Source organism: Acanthochromis polyacanthus, chromosome 23 (assembly GCF_021347895.1).
Source record: "Acanthochromis polyacanthus isolate Apoly-LR-REF ecotype Palm Island chromosome 23, KAUST_Apoly_ChrSc, whole genome shotgun sequence".
Taxonomy (NCBI): Eukaryota; Metazoa; Chordata; class Actinopteri; family Pomacentridae; genus Acanthochromis; species Acanthochromis polyacanthus.
Window position 1 is genome coordinate 941021 of NC_067135.1, and position 15693 is coordinate 956713.

General features: G+C 40.5%; 1 protein-coding gene across 4 annotated transcripts in view; it reads left to right on the forward strand.

Moving 5' to 3' along the window:
* Positions 1-3074: 3074 nt before the first annotated feature.
* The window catches only part of dachb (dachshund b), a 120983-nt gene continuing 108364 nt past the window's right edge, over positions 3075-15693 (forward strand). For 2 of the 4 annotated variants that reach the window (XM_051943669.1, XM_051943667.1), the window contains exon 1: positions 3075-3829. In XM_051943669.1, the coding sequence (XP_051799629.1) occupies positions 3204-3829 (626 nt within the window). In that variant the 5' untranslated portion in view covers positions 3075-3203. The remainder of the gene's footprint in view (positions 3830-15693) is intronic. The other 2 variants (XM_051943671.1, XM_051943670.1) reach the window with 1 other exon arrangement.

A 15693-nucleotide genomic window follows, 5' to 3' on the forward strand; every position in this document is an offset into this window, starting at 1 on the left:
CTTCAGTCTGATCATTATTAGTCCTCAGAGACTAATTATTGCCCTCGTGTCCCTCGGACGCTCTCCGTTAAAGCTCCATTTCATACTCTGTCGTCGCTTTTCCATCCTCAGCTGCTGCCCCACAGTTCCTCCTTCACCTCCGCCTTCCCACACTCGTCTTTGTCGTGGTGCCATTTGCTAACTAATCCTCCACAATGCTCCTGAGCCAAAGAACGTCACAACCGAGACAAAATCTGACCATAAAGAGACACAAAACCACCAAATTAAGGTGCTAGACAGACATAAAGAGACACAAAATGACCAAAAAGACACAAAACCATCAAATTAAGGTGCTAAATGGACATAAAAAGACATGTAAAGACCAAAATAACAGACAAAATAGCCACATAAAGACACTGAACTGCCATAAATAGACATAAAATAACCAAAATGTGACACAAAACTACCATAAATAGACACAAAACTACCTAAATGACAGACAAAACAGCCACATTAAGGCACTAAATGAAGCTAAAGAGACAGAAAATGACAGAAATGATTAGTCCTCAGACTAATTATTGTGTCCTTCGGACGTTCTCTTTGTTTTATTCTTTTTTTTTTTTTTTACAAATTATTAATGAAATGTCAGAAAATGAGAATCTTCAAAATGATCAACAAAATATTCAAAATTAATAAAATGCAAGAAAATTGTAAAAATACGAAAACAAAAAAAACCAGAAGAAAACTGAAAAAAATCAGCAAAAAGAAAGAAAGAACTAAATGTGTCTGAATAATATTATTAAAATATTAAAATCAAACTATTTTTAAAAATCCAAAATCATGAATAAAATATTAAAGTATTTTAAAAAGTAAATGAAATGTTACATTCTATTTTTTTTTTACAAATTATTAATAAAATGTCAGAAAAATAAACATCTCCAAAATGATCAAACATGTTCATGAAGTGCTTCAAAAATGGAAGAAAATAGTGTCAAAAAGATGAAAAAGTCCAAAACAAAAAGAGAAAGTCCTAAAACTGTTCCAATAATAATGATAAAAGAATAAAACATGCTGCTGCTGCTTGTTGTGTTTTTGTTGAATTAAACCGATCCTAAAAGCAGACACAGAGCTCAGAGGTTAAGGGAGGATTTGTGGATGTAAAGCAACATGAAGCTGAGCTCCAGCAGAACATCTAAACTCTCCTTCCTCCTCCTTTCATTCAGCCTTTCTCAGAGTAATGGGATTACATGGATTACAGGAGGCGTCTGTCTGTGATCCACACCACTCAATCCCATTTAAACTCAGCCTGGATCCTCTCATCTCCTCTCACTCCTAATCCTCTTCTTCTTCTATTGTCACAGAAACCATCACCAGGAGTTGTTTAGCTTACTTTATTGTCCTCCTTCCTCCTCGTCTTCTAGACCTTCTCTCATCAGAACCTTCAGACTGCAGTTTATTTCATCGAGTTTTACCTTCAAACTGTCAATATTTACAGTTTCAGACCTGAAAGTCCACAGAGGAGGTCCAGATACAGGCTCAGAAACGACAGAAAAAGCCCATTAAAGTGGAAGAAAAGTGGACTTTTCCCATCATTTCTGATCTTCAGAACTTCTCCAGTCCAGCACATAGAACCATGAGGTTTAGAAGAACAAACACCATTATTTCCACAACAGCATCAAAATACAAAAATGGATCGTGTCTATTAGATCAAAAAATGCTCCTTTCATTGTCTAGAACTTGTTCACAAATGCGCACATTATTTTCTGAAATTAAGTCAAACTTTGAGAGATACACATTTAATTAAAAATCCTTCATTATACTGAGTTTTAAGGGCGATTATCTCGTAAATTAGGTTTTTATTTTACATCGATTATGAGTTGGACAAAAGCTACAAACTACCGAGAAAAGGACTGTTGCATTGTGTTTGCATCTATAACACATCAAAGTTATATGAGCCTTAAAGTTTACCCAGAATGCACTGCCTAAAAAGATTAAAACTTCACTAAAGTGACTCAAGATTTGTCCAAAATGACTCAGAACCTGCCCAAGCGGACTAAACTTTAATCCACATTCGTCCAAAATCACTCAAAATTTGTCCAACATAACAAGAACATCTGTTTTTTATGACATATTTGAACTTTTCAAAGTAGTTTTGATAGTTTTTGGGGTGATTTTGTGTCTTTTTGTGGTGACTTTGGTCATTTTACATGTTTTTCGTCCCAAATTTGAATTTTTGTTGCAATTTCACTTGTTTATTGGGTGCTTAGACTGCTTTCCAGTGTAAATTATGCTGTCTTTTTGATATCATATTTGAACGCTTGAAGCGACTTTTGACTCTCTTTGGGTTCATTTCACCTGTTGTGTGGTAGCTTTGGTCTTTTTTTGTGGTGATTTTGGGTGTTTGTCCTGACATATTTGAACCTTTCAGAGTAGTTTTGGCTCTTTTTGGGGGGATTTTCCAGCTTTTTTAAGTCATTTTGGTCTCAGTTTTTAGCAGAACTCAGATGTGTTTCTCCTCTTAAATGTCACATTTCTATCTGCTGGGCTGATGACGTTCTGAAAAAGTCCATTAAAATGGACTCTTTCCATCATTTCTGATCCTCAGAACTTCATCTGAACCTCCTCTACAGTTTCTAAGGACCTGGAACTCTGTAAATATTCTGAATGTATAACTTGATGGACTAAAGTTCCTGCAGATGAAGAGCCATCTGGTTCTTCTTCCTCCTCCATCTCTGGTCTCAGGTCAGTTCCTGCGTCCTTCCCGCCACCAGAGCTCGCATGTGAGCCACAACTGGACACATGTGTGCGCGCACGCACGCTAATTGGCTGAGAGACTGAAGAGGAAAAAAAGTGGAGAAGAAAAATAAAAACTTCCCGTTGGAGATTCAAGCGACTCGTGAGAAAGTTTATGAAACAGCAGAGAGAGATGTGACCGATACCCTCTCACACGCACACGCACACGCACGCTCACACTTCAGAGGGCGGGCGAAGGTCTCCCTCCACCAATCAGCTCCTCAGCTCTCCCGTCCCCCGCCTCTGATTGGCCCGTCGGCCCGTCAGCCGTGCGTCCAGGAGGCGGCGCCGCTCCGCTCTGACCTGGAGTCCGCTCCAGTCCGCTTTACGCACAGACCGGACAGCCCGGACCCACGCACGGATCCCGGAGTGGGAGAGGAGAAAGTGCTGAAAGCAGCTCCGTGTTCCCGTGAACTCTGCTCCGGTGCTCCATGTCGCTCCCCGGCTCCCCTCCGCTGCTGTCGCCGGGATCAGGCGCCCCAACTCCGGTCGCGCTCTACCGCTCTGCTCCGGACGCCTCCTCCTCCACCGGCACCTCCAGCCCGGCGCACACCAACTCCCACTCCCACTCCCTGTCCCCGTCCCCGCGGCTCTCCGGCAGCATGCTCGGCGCCTTCCTGCCCGGCCCGGGGGGCGCGCTGTCCGGCTTGGGGAACGGCGGAGGCGGCGCTGCCCTCGGAGCTCTCTCCGGGCTCGGCTCGCTCAGCTCGGCCGGTCTGACCCCCGGATCCCCCGGCATGGCGCAGTCCGGCCCGGGGCTGTGCAGCGAGTGCAGGCTGGTGGAGGTGCACGGAGTGAAGGTGGCCAGCTTCAGCGTGGACGGCCAGGAGCTGATCTGCCTGCCGCAGGTGTTCGACCTCTTCCTGAAGCACCTGGTGGGGGGGCTGCACACCGTCTACACCAAGCTGAAGCGGCTGGACATCAGCCCGGTGGTCTGCACCGTGGAGCAGGTCCGCGTCCTGCGGGGGCTCGGAGCCATCCAGCCCGGAGTGAACCGCTGCAAGCTCATCTCCAGGAAGGACTTCGAGACGCTGTACCAGGACTGCACCAGCGCCAGGTCGGTGGACCTTTGTTCTGCTTCTTTAGCTCCTTCTTTATTTTTTTCTGTAGCTCCGTGTTTATTTAGGTCCTAATTAGCTCTCAGCACCGCTTAGCTCTCCTCAGCTGCGTCTCTGAGCTCCACGTTTCCTCCGCGACTTTCCCAAACACGTTCTGCTGCGTTCCAGACTTCATTTCTGCGCCACATTCCAGTTTTTCGGTGTTTGAGGAACTTTAAGCTGCAGTTTGTTGTCATTGAGTCCTTTTAGACGGATCTGGTTGAAGGAAAACTCTCCATTTGAGTCGTTTTAGAGAAGTTTTGGATCATTTTGAACACATTTTTAGTCATTTTAAACGTGTTTTTTTTGGTCATTTTAGAGACGAACTGAATGATTTTGGACAAATGTGATGCAGGGAAAACTTGAAATAATGTTCCACTGAGTTCATTTCCTACATTTTCCTTCCTCTTCACTTGACTCGTTTTACAGAAGATTTTAGTGATTCTGGAAACATTTTGGCAAAAGTTTATTCAGGTTTTTAGGATATTTCTGGACAGATAGATACTTTATTTATCCCCATAGGGGAATTGTTGATACATTTGGTTGTAGCTTTTTTCTTTTTTTTTTCTTTTTTTAAATATAAATTCACTCAGACCTGCAGTGTGTGTGTGTTAAAGTGTGTGTTGTAGTGTGTGTTGTAGTGTGTGTGTGTGATTAATGGTTGTCATCCTGCTCTCATATCAGCACTTTTCCTTCTTTTACTCCGGAGCTGAAAATGATGCTTTTTACTGTATCGACTGTGTGTGTTTTTATTGTGTTTAATGTGTGTGTGTGTGTGTGTGTGTGTGTTTATTGTTTGTTTTAATGCGTGTGTGTTCAGTGTTTTCATGGACTAAAAACACAACTGCAGTTGAAGCTGCAGGTTTTGTGTGTTTTTGTTTCTTGTGTTTGTGTGTAAACAGACCCTCAGTGTGTGTGTGTGGTGTGTGTGTGTGTGTGTGTGTGTGTGTTGTAGGTTTACCTGTCTGTGTCAGACCTGCTGCTTTGAGGTCAGACTCTCTTTAAATGTGACTTTATTTCCAGAAACGTTTCCAGATGAACCTGAACGTCACGCTTTAGTTTCAGAAATGATCGAATTGTGTTTTTCTTCCTGGATTAAAGTCCTCAGTGTGGACGAAGCGTCTCGTTTTCTTCTGTGTTTTCCAGCTGTGAAGAAGCTTTTTCTATTTTTATTTCCACCAGACAAAGATTCTCCTCATGGCTTTGTGAACATGTATTTTAGTGATGAGGGGATTCAATGTAAAACGGCGTAATAAACGGCTTTATTTAGGCCTCAGCGCTGCAGATTTCGGTCTGTTTAGAAGCACTGAACGTCACTCTGCTCCTCACAGTGAACATTTTCATTTTAGTTCTGCTATCAAGAGAAAAAAACAAGTTTTTGCTTCATATTCTGAGATATTTCATGTTTTTTTTCTCACCGTCTTTAGCGTCTGGAGTGACTTTAGATTCATAAAATGAGTGTATTTCTCTGTTTAATGAACACATTTATTGAGCGTTAAAGTGAGCAGAAAAGCAGCGTTTTAAAGCTTTCTGTGATGTCTGCAGGTTTCAGTCTGTTTAAAGAACTAGATGTCATTTCTGCTTCAGAATCTATCAGGCTGGTGTCTCCAATCATTTTCTGATCCTCCTGAAGCTGGTTTTAGTCTGAGTCATGTCTGTTCTGGCTTTATTCTGTTTAAAACACTAAATGTCATTTTTACTTCAGTCCCACTGCTCTTCACGTCCGACAACGTTTGTTCCCCTTAAAGATGACAAATCAATCATTTTTGCTTCATATTCTGGGATATTTACCTTTTTTCCACCGTCTTTGTCGTCTGGAGTGACCTTAGAGTGATGAAACAGTTTTATTTCTTCATTTTATTTACATTAAACACGTTTACTGGAGCAGATTTCAAAGTAAAGCTGAGCATTTTTAAAGTCTGTTTAGAAGCATTAACCCTCGTTTTTCTGGCTCTGTCAGGCTGTCGCTGGTCTCTGCACTCGCTTTCTGCTCCTCCTGAAGCTGATTTTAAAGTTAAACTCCTAAAGGTTAGGGATTTGTGACGGCAGAAGGACGAGAAGCTCTAAAAGCTGCATCCGTTCTTCGTCTCTGTTTTTGAAAAGCTGCAGCTCCTGATCGCTGCTGAAACAAACGTTATTCTCCTCAGTCACAAATCAGAAGAAGTTTAAAGAACTGCTGCTCGTAGATTCACAATATTAGGTGATAAATGTCTTTAAATCTGCTTTAAACCGTCCAGAATCAGTTTGTGAAATCAGACCAGTTAAATCCAGTTGGTGGGTAAAAACAGAAAAAAGCTTTTAAATGACAGACGTTATTTAGATGCTTCACAGAAATGAACCCCGTCAAACCCACCGCTGCACAAACACAGGGAGCTTTTTAAATACTCATTTTCTATTTCATATGCGTTTTTTCTTTCTTTGCTTATTTCCTTCTATATTTGAGATTACATGTGGTTATTATTTATATTTTTTACATTTATTTTGCTCATGTTTTTCTATATTTGGGTATAAATTTATGAATTATTTTATTCTGTGTGTGTAATTTCATTTACAGCTAAATTCATGGATCTGGCTTCATAACTTGGTTTGTGTTCAGGATTTTAAGTCTTTTTTTTTCTCTCCACATTCCTGGATCCTTTCAGACGTTCATTCTAAACGCTGCAGAGGAGAAGCTCGTCCAGCTCTACATCCTCTATCAGCTTAAACTCTTTATTTTGGTGTCTTTGGGTCAAACGTCGTCATTTAGGCTCGTCTAAAGTCACAAACATTCAGACAAATTGTTCAAAAATGATCAGAAATGTGTCCGAATCCTGCCCAGAAAGTTGATTAAAATCTAAATTCAAGCTGTAGAAACGTAATGGATCCTGCTTTAGAACATTTCAGACAGTTTGTTTAAAAACGACTTTAAATGCAGAGGAAACGATCGTTCCACAAAAACTCATTCAATCAGAGAAAAACACGATTTCATTTTAGTTCAGTTCTTTAACTCCAGATTGAATTGACACTGATAAATAAAGTTCTATTTCCACATTAATTAAAGTGAAATCTGTCAGTGTTTAATGAGCATAACAGAGTTTAAAAAACAAGTTATTAAAGTAATTTTACCAAATAATGTCAAGTTGAATTTAGTTTTAAAGCAGCAAATGCAGAAATTACAGTTTAAATTACACGTTTTTAAAAATAATTTAATGCATTTGGGTCATTTTTGTCATCGTTTTAGACAGTTTTACAGCAGTTTTTCTTTGATTTCTTTTACCTTTACATCTATAAACCGGACTGTAAATGACTCATGTTCAGTTTATTTGACGTTTGAGTAAAATGCAGAATAATGTGTGAAACTTTGAAGGCTTCCAGTCTGTGGTGGCAGACTCTCAGCTCTCAGACATTTCCATGCTGTTTTCTTTAACCTGGACGTGTTTGGAGCAGATGATTGACGGCAGTTTCCACTCGCTGGTCTAATAATTAACCGGATTCTGTTCTAACGGTCGGGTTTATGAAGAGTGAGGCGTTCAGGGCCGTCCGTGCAGATCAGAGCTGCGTTCTCCTCCTCTTTGGCGTGTCGATCCGTTTCACACGCGGCGCTCCACGTCAGGGCTGATAATGGATCATGTGAATGCACACGGAACAACACGGCTGGAGATCTATTGTTGTGGAACACACACTGTTGACATTCTTCTGATGCCTCTGGCTCTTTAACGCCTCCTTTATTCTCTGGGAAAGAAAGGCAAAAATTAAATGCTCAACTAGAAATAAAGAAAGCTCCCGCTGAGCCGCTGCATACTTGGTCTTCCCGGTAACCGACTGTTTGTGTTTCAGCCCAACGTCCAACAATTACCACCTCATTAAAGGAGTCAAACTCAGCGTTCATTCAGTCTGATTCACCTTTCAGACAACACTTTGATGCTTGACCTCATAATGTTGAGCCAACTAAATATTCAGAGGAATTTAAAGTCAAAAATGGAAGTTGAGGGAGCTTAAACTGTCTGTTAAAAGGAAACTATTGTTGGATTTGTTCATGTCTTTAATGCACCCGACGATGAGCACAAAAAAGTCCAAAACTGCTGAAGGAAATGAAATGAAAGCAACTTAATTTATTAAAGTAGAAACACGGTTATTCAGTATCTGACACTGAAGAATTCCTTTGAAATGACGTGGAAACACCCGCTGGAACAACTTTCTGCTATCAGTCTTTAAATAATGACTTTATTGTAGAAGAAAATCTGACTGGACCAAGCCTCTGTAGTTTGTTGGTTGAACTGAATTTTATTCAAACTTATCTGAACTCAGACAGACCTCCTGTACCGATTTAGATGACTTCTGGTTTTTAATGTTCTTTTTAAAGATTATAAAAGCTGAAAACTACACAAGAAAATCAGTTTGGAGCAGCTTAACGTTTAAAATTTCCGTCAGTTTAAAAACTTGTTTGTAACGGAAGTTCTTGACGTAAAAAAATAGTTGGAACAAATTTTAGTGAATTATGAACTTCCAAACGTGTGTTTATGCTGCCAGACATTAAAAACACCTTTAACTATAGAAGAAAAGTTAATTCTTTTAATGTTGGCTGAACTTAATTTTATTCAAAGTTGTCTGAACTCATAAAGTTTGATTTTAATTTTTAGCTAACTTCTACAAAAGAGAAGAAAAGTTTCTGTGCTTCCGTCTGAAGTTGGAGAACATGATTTAACGTTTAAAATGGGTTCATATTTAGTCATTCTGCCAGTGACACATTCTAATGAGGTGTTGTCAGTTTGTCAGACGTTCTCACATGTGCTTTAAAATAACTCTGATCTCAGGCAGACATAAAGACGAGCCTCTAAAACTCTGGACTGATGACTAAAGCTGCACAAAGACGGAAATAAGCAACACATCCAGAAATGGTGATTTAATGAACGTCAGTCTGAGCCCACAGCCGCTCAGAAATAGAACGAGACGTCCTCCAACAGTTACTGAACAATGATACTCGCTCATCAGTTTGTCGACTCCTCAGGAAAACAGACTCGCAGTTTCAGGTTCACTGAATGGCTTCTGTTAATAATTTAACTGATTAACTGGCAGAAAGTAAAGACACACGTGTTGAAATAAGTAATAAAACGGATTCCGATGTCAGAAAATGTATCTTAGGTCAGCTGTAGTAGGTAGCCATTTAAGAACAAGATGTTTCATTAAGACAGCATCCTCCTTTTATGTGGTACGACTAATGTGAAATATATGAACCGATAAGAAGAAGGCTTTGATGTCAGTAAATGTATCATAGAGCAGCTGCAGTTCCTGGTTGTTCCAGCAGGTGGAGTCTCTTCCTGTTTAATCCTGTAGAGACCAGAGGAGGCTGGAAAGCAGAGAGCATTGTGGGAGTTTAGCAGCAACGGGCACCATGACAAAGACTTCTGTTCTAATTAATGACCTCCAACCAGAGCTGCCGTAATGAACACTTGTCGTCTACTGAGCCTGTGCTGCAGTGAAGTGGTGTTAAAGGCAGATGTTGTCAGAAACAGCTGTATGAGCGGATGGACTAGTGTTATTGATTAATTGCTTATGGATTAATAACACTGCCGACTATGAGAAATAGTAAACCTCAAAGATATTTAGTTTGTCAGAAGAGCAGCAGATGTTCACATCTGGAACCAGAAGATGTTTGCAGTTTGAACTTTAGAAATGACTTCAGTGGTTGTTTTGACTCCTATTTGCTGCTCTACTTGACTTTTAAACACTTTTTTCAGTCCTTTTTACACTGATTGAATGTGGAGTTTGTGGTGTTTTGTTCGCCCGTTGGCTCTCGTACACCACGTGGTTCCTCCTGTACAAACCCAGTTATATCAGTGGATAAAAGTTTCGTTTATTTCATTCTTAATTTTAGAAAAACTGTGAACAACCTGGGATGAAAACCGGTGTTATCAGCACTGGATAGAATGGAAGCTCCACATGCTGCAGGAATACAGCCATGGCCATAAGTTTGGACACAAGTACCATGACGCTTGTGAATCTTAGAGAATACCACAAAATTGTCACTTACAATATAAATACCAGTCATAGCCATCAACCAAAATGAAATACAGATATTTCCAATGCATAAATTTGATGTTTGACAGCAAATAGTATATGAAAAACTTTCGTCAGTCAATGATTTGTGTCCAAACTTATGGCCATGGCTGTATGTGGACAGACACTGCCTAAAAATATATAGTAAAAACTTACATCAATAGTAATTTATTCTTTTACTCAGTGTGACCAGAAATTACACTAATACCGTTATGTAATAGATATTTGAAAATTAAGTCTACGAATTTAAAATGTTTCATTATTTTGTTTACAGTTTTGTTAAATTACAGATATGGTAAGATCAGAGGAAAAAAACTATTTACCTTTTACCCCACAATGATTGTTGGTCACACAAGTAAAGATGACATTTTTATTAAAGGTTTCCTATCTTTGTTCCCTGTTTTACAAAGTTACACATAATATCCTGAAGTCTGTACTGAGTAGTTTACTGCCAGAACTCACTCATTTAGTTAACATCTCTCTTCAGACTGGAGCTTTTCCAAAGGCTTTGAAAATGGCTGTCATCAAACCTCTTCTAAAGAAGAACAGTCTTGATGTCACAGTATTAAACAACTACCGGCCAATATCAAATATACCATTCTTAGGAAAAGTCCTAGAAAAAGTTATATACCAGCAGCTCACTACCTTTCTATCAGTTAACAATATTTTTGATATTTTCCAGTCAGGCTTTAGGCCCCTTCACAGCACAGAGACTGCTCTAATTAAAGTAACAAATGACATCCGTCTAAGCACAGATGCTGGCAAAGCCACAGTCTTAGTTCTTTTGGACCTGAGTGCTACCTTTGACACAGTGGATCATGGGATCTTATTACAGAGGTTAGAGAGCTGGGTGGGAATCTCTGGTACTGCCCTAAACTGGTTCAGGTCCTACTTTGAGGACAGAACTTTCTCTGTTGAAATTGGTAACTTTGTCTCAGACCAAATGCCTGTGACATGTGGAGTTCCCCAGGGGTCGATCCTGGGACCGCTTTTGTTTAATCTGTACATGCTTCCTCTCGGTCAGCTAATATCCATGAATAATGTGTCCTACCACAATTATGCAGACGACACTCAGATCTATGTGTCACTCACTGCAGGAGAACATGAACCTGTAGATTTACTTTGTCGCTGTATCGAACAGATCAGTGTTTGGATGCAAAACAACTTTCTCCAGTTAAATTCAGATAAAACTGAGATAATTGTTTTTGGCCCAAAACAGCAAAGAGAACGTGTTATCAGTTATCTAGAGTCTCTCTCTCTACAACCAAAAAATCAAGTTAGAAATCTGGGAGTAATTATGGACTCGGACCTGAAGTTCACCAGCCACATTAAGTCAATAACATCTACAGCCTTTTTCCATCTGAAAAACATTGCAAAAATCAGAGGAATAATATCTAAACCAGACTTAGAGAGGCTGATCCGTGCATTTGTTTCCAGTAGGTTAGATTACTGTAACGGTCTGTTCACTGGACTCTCCAAACAAGGTTTAGGACAGCTACAATCCATCCAAAATGCTGCAGCTCGAATCCTGACTAGAACCAGGAAATATGACCATATTACTCCAGTACTCAGGTCTCTGCACTGGATTCCTGTAGCTCAGAGAATAGACTTTAAAACAGCTCTGCTAGTGTACAAGTCTCTTCATGGTCTAGCTCCAAAGTATATCTCTGATTTGTTAGTTCCATATGAACCATCTCGAACTCTGAGAAGTTCAGGACGAGGTCTCCTTGAGGAGCCCAGAGTCAGGACTAAACACGGTGAGGCTTCCTTTCAGTTTCATGTGGCTGGAGTCTGGAAACAGTCTTCCTGAAGATCTGAGAAAGGCCTCTGATGTAGCAATGTTTAAATCCGGGCTGAAAACAGTTCTGTTTAACTGTGCATATTACAACTAAAAGTATTTTATCTGCACTCTTTGCTTTTAATGTGATTAATAATGTTTTTATTTCTCTATTTATCTTTTATCTATTGTGATTTTATGAAATTGTAAAGCACTGTGAATTGCCTTGTGTATGAATTGTGCTCTATAAATAAATTTGCCTTGCCTTGCCTATCTGGTAAAAACAGGTGAAATGTCCATGTTAACTGTACAAAAACAAACCCAAAGGAAAACTGGACCAAACTGAGATAGTGGGTCTGTAAAACGACTTTACAGGTTTTATTACCAGCAGAACGTAGTTTTGGGAGTAAACCTGAGACGTGTTTTCTGTATTTTAGACTCTAGAAGGATCTAGAAGGTGTTTTCCGTGGGTTCTTTGTGCTCTCTTGTCCTGCAGATGATTCCTCTCTTGGTGTTTTCTGCCTCCTGTCACCTCGTTGTGTGTCTGAGTGTGCGAGCAGCGAATCGATAGTGAGTGACAGGAGGGAGGGCTGCTGATGTCGGAGTGTTATTCTGGGCTCTCCTTATCACGACGACAGCCTGTTAGAGCCCACACACACACACACACACACACACACACACACACACACACACACACACACACACACACACACACACACACACACACACACACACACCAGGACAGAGTGTGTGTGTGTGGCTCGGCGGGGAAAAGAAAAGTGTTTTTGGTGTGTCGAGGCGTTGCAGCTCGGCTCTCAGCGTGAACTCCTTCCATCAGTTTCTTGGCCTCCACGCAGCATTAAGTTGCTCTAATGTTCCTCTAATGTTGCTCCAGCGTTGGGAGCATGCGGTCGGTCGTCGTGCCTCCCGGCTGAGGTGTGCGACGTCCAAACAGAGCTATCGGTTGTCGTGCAGCTCGGGTTTCGGTTGTGTGTTGGCGGCCTGCTGTGTGTCTGGTTTCAGCTGCGCTTTGTGCTGCTGGTTAATTGATAAAGGTTAAAGCAGGCTGAGGTCATCAGAGTGAACAGATCAACAGCATCTTAACACCTCCATTAGACCGTTAGTTTACACCCGCACCAGGAGCAGTTTAACCGGAGCTGCACCGACCCATCCGTTAGTTACCAACTGTAACCAACTAGTTAGTTACCAACTGTTGAGGCTTTTTAAAGAAATAAGTCTAAATTCTGTTAAACAGATTCTCTGGTTTCTTTCTCTTCTTTGACGGTAAAAATGAATATTTCTGGTTTGAGTTAAATATTTAAAAAGAAGTTCCTTCAGATTATCAAGCAAACTTTCATGTTTTGCAAGAAGAAGAAAAAGAAAATTTAAATTCAGATTCGTTTGCGTTCGGTGCCTTGAAATGAATAAACTTGATTCTGTAGTTTTGTCAGAAGGGGGCGCTGTAGGGTGTAATGAAGAGTAGAGAAAGCTGGAAACAAAACCTGTTTTTACCAGACTTCTACAAACAAAAAACAACCAAACGTTGTCGTTTATCATAGAGAAAAATGGAGAGAATTGTTCAGGAACTTTCTTGGGAAAGTCATAGCTATTCCTTCATGTCAGCTGGTCCGTTTCCATCTCCCATTAAGCTCATTAACTTTTTTACAAACGTCAACAATCATCTCCAGTTGGTGTAAAAACTTTTTGTGAAGGTTTTTAGACTTCTTATGGAGGTTGGTAATAGAAACACGCTGGTGTCGTAGAATGAGGAGTCAGACCGTTGTAACAGAATGGTCTGACTGTGTGAGACAGACTTCGTCTGCATGAATTTTCATTTCTTCCGTTGGAATTTCCCCCTTGCTAATTTGAAGGAATGTCATGGAATTCTTCAGTTGTTTTCAAAGATGAGGTGTAATCAGACCATTCTACACTGCAGGATGGTCTATGTGAGACAAACTCCGTCTGTATGGAAGGTGGTATTTCTAAGTATCACCTTCTGCTGAATAAATGGATAAGTAGCCATCGATAATTTAGCCTATGGGTATAATTCTGCCGTTGGACGCTCATTTCACATGACCTTTTGTTGTTTCTTCCTTCATTACATCAACCAACAACCTTCAGAACGACAAACTTTCACACCGATCATTTCATGTAACATTTCAGGTCCTAGTTTTGCTCACCGTTGTGACATGGATGAGGCTTAGTGTGCACGGTCCTCTGATGCTAGTTTGATGAAACGTCATTGCTGCATTCTTCAGTTGTTTTCAAAGATGAGATGCAGTCAGACCATTCTACACTGCAGGATGATCTGACTGTGTGAGATAAATTTCATCTGAACGAAACACTTCAAGTATCAGCTTCTGCCACTTGTGTGATTGGTAATGGAAATAAAGTGAGAAGTGAGACGACTTTAACAGCGTAAAAAGGGACATAAAAGAGTGAACATGTATGTTTAGAGTGTTGGTTATTTGGTCTGACTTACTGAAGGCAGACATTTGTTAGTTTTCTAAGAGTTCCTAGAGGATGAGTGTGTGTTTTAGTGTAAAGTGAGCAGCCTCCTCACACTCTGGAACGTTTGTCGCAGCTCCTCTCCGAGCTCCGAGTGTTTGTGGTCTCAGGAGGAGGTTTCATGCTTCACTTCCCAGCCAGGCCGAGAGACAGCCACTGAGCATGCTCGCTCTCTCCCCCCGTTTTCTGGATGAAAACAGATAGAAGAGAGTGAAGGATCACAGAGAGAGAGAAAGAGGTGAAGATCAAAGCAAGAAATATGACCCTCTGTCACCATGGAGAAGAACTGATCCTCTCCCCGAACAAAACAGCACGAGGTTGAGAGGCAGGTCAACATGTGTGTGTGTTGGGAAATAGATAATGTTTCACAAAGGCTGCTTCACAGAGCAGCTAGGATAACACCGAAAGCCCAAATAGACACGTTTAGTCGTGTTCCACCAACAACATCAGCATCTGGCCAGCTGTTGTCCAGACAGTCTGCTGAGCTTCACTCTGTAGAGGTGAAATTATTACCAAGTTAATCCGTTTGTTCCACACAAAAGCAGCTGCTAAGTCATTCTTCAAGCTAAAAGCATTCCCACTATTATATTTACAGGGTTTTTTTTTTGTCATGATGCAAAGTCAGACATGCAAAAGTCTTTAATCTGAAGGAAGGACGTAAAGAACGACTACGTAGTTCCTTAAATGTACCTTTTGGAGACTTCACAAGGAGCTTAGAGAAGAAACGCCAACACATCCGACGTAAGGATGCTAATGATTGAGTTCTGTTAAATATTTGCTGCTGCATTCACTCTGTAGAAATGAAATCATGACTTGATTAATGAATTTTAGCAACAATAAAAAGTTTTTTTTGTTTTGGTAGTTATTTCCACGGTGAGTCATTTCAGAATGTAGCATTCTGCAAATTTCCACTTGTTAATATTTGTGGATTTTCTTTGATGCATCTCAGTCTTCTTGGGTCTTTGAGTCATTATTTTGTGTATTTTCTGGCTTTGAAGACAAACTTAGATCTTCAGCTTCCCACTTATGGATATTTGCAGTATTTTGTATTTCTTTTCATAGTTTGAGGTAAACTCTGTATTTTATGATCTTTTTTGTCGTCTTGTGTGTTTTCTGGCTTTCTAGACAAAGTCTGAGGCAAAAGTTGTCGCCTTAACTCTGCAGCATCACGCTAGCTAAAACAACTCTTTTCCAACATTTGCTTTTTAAAGCGCTTTTTAAATCTTGGGGCGAGCAAAATAGCTTGAAGATGTATTAATTAGTACAGCATTCCTCTGATTATAGTTTGATGACATAATTAAGAAGAACAAGAAGGCCATGATGTCAGTAAATGTAGATCAGCTGTAGTTCCTGCTTGTTCCACCAGGTGGAGCCTCTTTCTGTTTAATCTTGTAGAGACCAGAGGAGGTTAAAGCAGAGAGCATTGTGGGAGTTTAGCAGCACCGAGCACCATGACAAAGACTTCTGTTATAATTAATGAGGTCCCATCTGAAGACTTGTTTT